We start from the raw sequence: 6,509 nt of genomic DNA, 5'->3' as shown, positions 1-6,509 counted from the left end.
CCTACTAAAATAAGTAATTAACAAATGAGTTCATGGGTATAAGGGTTGATTATCTTGCATGCATGTATGATAAAAAGGTATGGTGAGCTAAGAATGTAACAAATGGGGTGTAGGATGATAGATCTTTCACAAAAAGGTCTTAAAATCATAATGCACACCCAGTACTTGATAATGTGCTCAAGTGAGCTAGAATCTTGATTATCTCTCTAATTCTTGGTTCAACTTGTAATTCTCATAAAATAGATCGAAGTGGCTAAGAGTTCCGGAATTATTGTAAGAATTTAAGAAAAGCTCTATTGAGGTATGTATGGCTAATCCTCTTCTTCTTAGTGTTAAACTTTTGGTGTTTGAATAATTGGCGTAAGTTCCAAGTTGATCATACTAGATGAATTGCCTTAATGTGTTGGGTTGAAAGATTTTTGTTCCAAAATTTTGTTCTATGTGTTTACCCGGAAGTCATATTAGTTGAAAATGTGATTATGTTCTCCATGTGTTCTTTTCTTTCCTTAGGTTCGCATGCCTTATATGATAGCACCTATTGACATAGATGATGAAGTTATTTGAATGAATAAATAAAGGGAAGATTGAAATTATAAAAATGTGTCCAAGTGCCAAGAACTACTTAATAAATGGGGTTGTTTGTGCCATGTAATGGAAAATGGAAAGAAAGGCGAATTAAGGAATAATTGAAAGAGGTTATGTCCCAAGTGAGATGGCTTAGCCAATCGGGCCGAGATCAGACGCCATGATGTACACATGGTGGCATTTATGATGGATTCCTGATTATCATTGTGACTTTGGATATGTATCACTTGGGATGGCTTAGCCGGTCGGGCCGAGACCGGACTCAGTGTAAAAACGCGGTAGCATTATGGGTTGTGGCACTTGGCACTAAATATTACTAACCTAAGGAGATGAAAAAATTGAATCGGAATGATGTGGTCCTTATTTGGTATTTCCTTGTAATCCTGTGAGGTACTTATTGATTGTTTAAACTGCCTTCTATTTGTTCCCACTGTTCACTCTATTAAGATTTGTGTTTGCCTTACATACTAGTACTATTCGACAGTACTAACGTCCCTTTTTATGGGGGCGCTACATCTTTGAATGGATGTAAGTGGTTTCATTGCAGATAGTGCCGATCACAGATATCTCTCTTTCTCTCCTTACAGCCGTCTTGGTGAGCTCCCATTTCTCCCAGGGATTTTGTAGTTCTTTTGTATAAATTTTCATATTTTGAGGTATAGCCGGGGCCTTGTTGCCGGTATTGTCATAGTGGTCTTTTGTATCCTTAGAGGCTCCGTAGTCGTTTATGTGGGTCATGTATGGGTGCCGGGGTGGTCATTAGATCACGTTGTACTTTGAAACCCTTCTTCACCAGATTGTAAACTGTATGTACTTTTGAAAACTTAACTATGGCATGTTGCATTTAAGTAAAAAAATTTAACTAGCAACGTTTATGTATTTATATAACAACTCTCTCCCGTGGTAATCTAAAACAACTTCTTCGGATATTGAAGGAGTCGAGTAGGAAAGGCTGGATAGGCTTGCTTGACCGGGGTTCACTCGTTGCGCGCCGGTCGCGCTCCCCGAGGATTGGGGCGTGACAACTCGTAGGATTTCAACTTCACTAACCGAACAACTTTTAGATTACAACCTATTGTAATCTAGGAATTAAACTCTTAATCCCTCACTCACTTGTAATAACTCTATTACAAGCCTTTTTGTAATAACTCTATTACAAAGCTCACAACTCGGCTAACTCTAGCCAAGACACAAACACAAGGTTTATGGTTTTATAAATAGTTCCTACACAATGTTTCTCGCTAAGCTAAGTATGAATTACAAGTAGATCACACTAACAAAAGTACAACACAATTAAGGACATATAATAAGACAGTGCTGGAAATTGGTCCTCTGTTATATTATTCTTTATTCTTAAAGCCTGAAAGTCACTTGCAAGATGGCAACACACTTGAGAGGAAACTTGATTAATTTTTAGATGTGCAAGTGTGTGTTTTTCCTTTGCTTCATGTTAATAATATCCAAGTGATGTCACTTGGATGATGCAAGTAAATATCCGGTATAAGGCATTCCCCATAAAGTGACTGCTGCATTATTTGCACTTCTGCATGTGTGCAAAGGAACAGTTACAGCGACTTTACAGATGTGAGGAGTTGATTGGTACAGTCAGCAAGGGAACTGATGTCCATCTGTTCCCTCTGTCGTTTCTTTGACTTTGGTTGTTGAAACTTGTGCCCGATTTAAGACTTATTGTTCTTGAGCACTTTGAGAAGGTGTAACAGGTTCCCGATCTGGTTCTTATCATTAAGTTTATTAGATCATCAAAACATAAAAAGGCACATAACTTATCACTTTCCCCTTTTTGATGATGACAAACTTATAATTGAAGTTTCCCCTAAGAACCAGATTACCATGCAATATTTACTGTATTCCCCCCGAACCTGTTCCCTTTCTCAATTAATTCCCCTTTTTGGCATCATAAAAAGATTAGTCACAAGTAATAAGCAAAAGAAGTCTTGCGATGTTAACTCATGCCACATGCGTGCACACAAATATGGCTAAAAATAAAGCATAAGAGTATAACATGCATCGTAAAAGGACATGATGCTCATTAATTTTAAAAAGGGAGAACAAAATAGTAGTACCATTGTTATACAACCATTCACAAATAAAAAAAAAACCTTAAAAGTACCAGCCACAAAAATAAAACAAAAATACTGGAACCAAGCAGGACAAACAATATTTCACTGGACACTGAGAAGGGAATTGTTTTAAGGAGCACTAGAAGAGGGAGGCAGGGATGAAAAGGCAAGGGTTTTGAGGAGAATATCCATTCGAGCATTACCAGATACTTGCTCATTAATCAGCCGCTCCTTCAGGTCCTCGACCTGTTTCCTAAGATCTCCATTTTCCTTGGTAAGACGAGCCACCTCTGTGCCTTGTGCACTGCTGGAACTAAGTGCCTCCTAGGCCTGACTAAGCTGCCCTTCAAGAATGACATTCCTTGCGAAACTCCTTATCTCCTCATTTGCAGCATTCTGAGCATCAATTAATTGCGAGATAGTGGAATTGATGTCAACCCCTCGTTCTTATTAATGCACGCACACTCTTCTAAGGTGGTTTTGGAGATGGTCTGCTTGCGAGTTCCCATTGTTGCTTTTCCAAAAGGGACTTTGAAGAAGTTAAACACTTTAGTGAGTAAGAACCCGTAAGGCAACCCATGATTACCATCCTTAAAATCTGCCACTTTCTTCATATGCTCTATCATTAGACTAGGCAGATTGATAGTGGTGTAGGCATCCAGTGCTTCCATTAGGAACAAGTCTACTATTGACATGATGGAATGCCTTTCTGCACATGGAAGCAAAACCTTGTTCACCATCTCGAACAACAATTGATATACTGGAAGGAGGGCCTTTTTGTGCACCCACCCCTTGCTGCACAACATCATCCTTTAGAATGCCGCTTCTGAAATTAGGAAAACAAGTCCCCTCAATGGATGAGATCTCTTCAGTAGGCAATCCCAAAATGTTCCCCAATGCAACCTCGTCCATCACAAAGTCTATTCCATTCTCCTTCAAGCAGATGTTATCATCTTCCACTATGAACACGTCTGCGTAGAAGCTACGCACTTCTTCCTCATACACCTTGGGGCTCTCATTCATGAACAACTGTGTCCATTATTGAAACTCATAGATGTCAACCAGTTGACACATCCCTGTCATGTCAAGAATGTTAGGAGCAAAGGTTCTTCCCCATTGTACCCTCTGCTTCCTGAGGTTTTCTCTGCCTTCATCCTTGGACTTAGCCACTTTTGCCTTCTTGGAGGAACCAGGTTCCTCGGTATCACCAGCTTTCTTTTCACAGACTTTGTTACAGTTTTCCATTTCTCTATAGACTTCCCAGACAATTTTTCACCAAACTTTTCATGTTTAACACTTTCCATAGATGGCTCTCTCCTGGGCTTTAGAACCACAGGTGTCTTAGAGGACTTATGAATCAAGGAAGCTGGTTCCTCATTTACCTCTTCATTGTCAAGATCAACCACAAGTTCTGGAGGCACTGCCTCATCATTCACAAGCTTTCCCCCTTTCACCAGCCTTCTCTTTGTCTTTTTTTCTTTGTTTTTCTTTAGAATAGACTCAAGGGCTTCCTTCTTTTGCAGCCTAGTGGTAGGTCTTTTAAGAGTGGTCTTTTTGGGAGTTGCCCTTCTACTCCTAGCCACAATGAAGCTTGCTACAGACACATTGTCATAGTCTTCTTCACTATCTTCAGTTTCCTCTTCAGATAGAGATCTCATCTCAGGAAAGACCATGGTTGACGGTTCATCATCGAAGTGAGGACAAGGGGCAGGATCAATACTGACCTGGGGCTCTCTTGAGGAGCATATGGTTTCATCCCAAGTAGGAGAAGAGTGCTCTTCTCGGGCAGAGGGATCAGGTCCCTCTGTTGGTTCCCCAGTAGTACTGACAGGTGCCAAATGTTCAAAGGGCACTAGTTCCCTACCCTCATCTTTGTGACTGTCACCTTTCCCGTGAAACCCAATGGTCTCATTAACACCCTCAAAACTACCAACCAAACCTCCCCTGCAGCAATTAGCAATATATTCTCAATTTCTTCTTGTTCATTTTCCCCCAAAGTAGAGTCAGCGGTTACAGAAGGAACATTACCTGTGGGATTGGAAACATTCAGATCAAAGCTTGGAACAGACACTAAGAGCCTTCACTAGTACGAACCACATTTTATTGGGCTTCAAAACTCTCCCCAACCTTATAACTAGAAACTTCCTGACCCTCATCTCCGTCTACTGTGTCGCTTGTTGCAATTTTTTCTAGCGAGGCGGAAGGAGATGTCGCAGTAACAAATCTTTTGGGGTTTTGAGTCTTACGACTGTTGTGAGAACCATAACTCGATTGGGTTGGAGAGGAAGGATTTGGTTGTTGGTCTAGTGTGGGGTTTTGACTGGTTGACAGAGGAGGCTCAGACTCTCGTTCTTGTGCTTTGTGAGACAAAGACATAATGGGGACTACACTAGAGACATTTGATTTTTCTGGATTTTGAGACATAGTGGAGACTTGTAGTGAGGACACTAGAAGAAGAGTGATTGCTTTGAGAGAAAAAGGGATTTTTTGGCTTTGATGTGGATAGTGAGGAAAGAGACAGCAGTTGGGGTTATTTAGGGTAAGTGAGAGATAGGTTACAAATGGGTACGAATTTTCCCAGTAGACGAGTCATTTAGTAACAGATGTGACGTTTGAGTTCTAAAGAGATGAGAGAGAGAGATTGAAATTTTTAATGATGTGGCACTTTCTTAGCTGTTTAAAAATGTGCATGAGGATACAAAGGAACTACTAACCTGTGTCAAGGGAACCAAGTTCCCTGACTTAGTTTTCTAAATGTGAGCCTCATCCTTTTGCCAAAATGCAATGTCATTAGTTGCTTGCTTGCTCTGTAGTTTCCATGTGTGTCTACCTATAACAGTATAGAGATGAGTTAGAACTTGCCAGAAAACACTTTTTAGCCATTTTTTACCTATTCATTCTTTTATAGCCAATCATTGAGGGACCTGGTGCTCAATTTAATTTTATCAACCCCAATGCGAATCGATTCTTTTCAAAGTGCTCTCTGCTCAGCGCTTTGGTGAAGATATTTGCTACTTGGTCTTCTGTTTTATAGAATTTCATGCAGATAAGATCCTTTCAACATTGTCTCTGAGAAAATGATGTCGCACATCAATGTGTTTTGTTCTCTTATGCTGAACCGGGTTCTTTGCCATTTTGAGGGCATTGGTATTATCGCATAGTAATGGCATGCAATCACAGAAAACAAAAAAGTCCTCCAGTTGCTGATTGATCCACAATAGTTGAGCACAGTAAGACGTAGCTGCTACATACTCAGCTTTTGCAGTTGAAAGAGCCACAAAGTTTTGTTTCTTTGTATCCATGAAATCAAACACGATCCCAGAAAATGTGCCATGCCGGATGTGCTCTTTATATCCCCCAGATAATCAGCATCAGCATACCCAATTAAGTCGAAATTGTCCCTTGAAGGATAGTAGAGAACCCTGTCAAGTGTTCCTTTAAGATACCTTAGAATTCTCTTGGCAGCATTAACATGAGATTCCTCTGGACTGGATTGAAATCTAGTGCATAATCCCACATTGATTACAATATCAGGTCTACTGGCTGTGAGATACAAGAGTGAACCAATGATACCTCTGTACATGTCTTTTACAGGACAACCAGGTGTCACACCCCGAGCTTGGGGGCGAGACCGGCACCCAGTGCCTCACTTATCCTTGCATACCACTTTCGACTAAGAGACTCTGAACATGTAATACCATACTTTGGCCATGGGCCACATTGCAAGATAATATGCGATGCAAAATATAAGGCTGAATAGGAGACTAACGATGACTAAACGTCAACATAAAGTGGGGCCGGCAAGGCCATCGTAATTACTACAACTGACAAACCAACAAAATA

At 40.4% G+C, this 6,509-nt stretch overlaps 1 protein-coding gene across 1 annotated transcript; it reads right to left on the bottom strand.

The window, feature by feature from the left end:
* Positions 1-5,416: 5,416 nt before the first annotated feature.
* LOC142163169 (secreted RxLR effector protein 161-like) lies at positions 5,417-6,249 on the bottom strand. The gene is made up of 2 exons (XM_075220429.1): positions 5,919-6,249; positions 5,417-5,496 (listed from the first exon to the last, which is right to left on the bottom strand). Exons 1-2 carry the CDS (start codon positions 6,247-6,249, stop codon positions 5,417-5,419), a joined length of 411 nt encoding a protein of 136 aa, XP_075076530.1.
* Positions 6,250-6,509: the final 260 nt, after the last annotated feature.

Source organism: Nicotiana tabacum, chromosome 8 (assembly GCF_000715075.1).
Source record: "Nicotiana tabacum cultivar K326 chromosome 8, ASM71507v2, whole genome shotgun sequence".
Taxonomy (NCBI): Eukaryota; Viridiplantae; Streptophyta; class Magnoliopsida; order Solanales; family Solanaceae; genus Nicotiana; species Nicotiana tabacum.
Note: the sequence above shows the minus strand (reverse complement) of the source record. Positions and strands in the feature narration are given on the sequence as shown.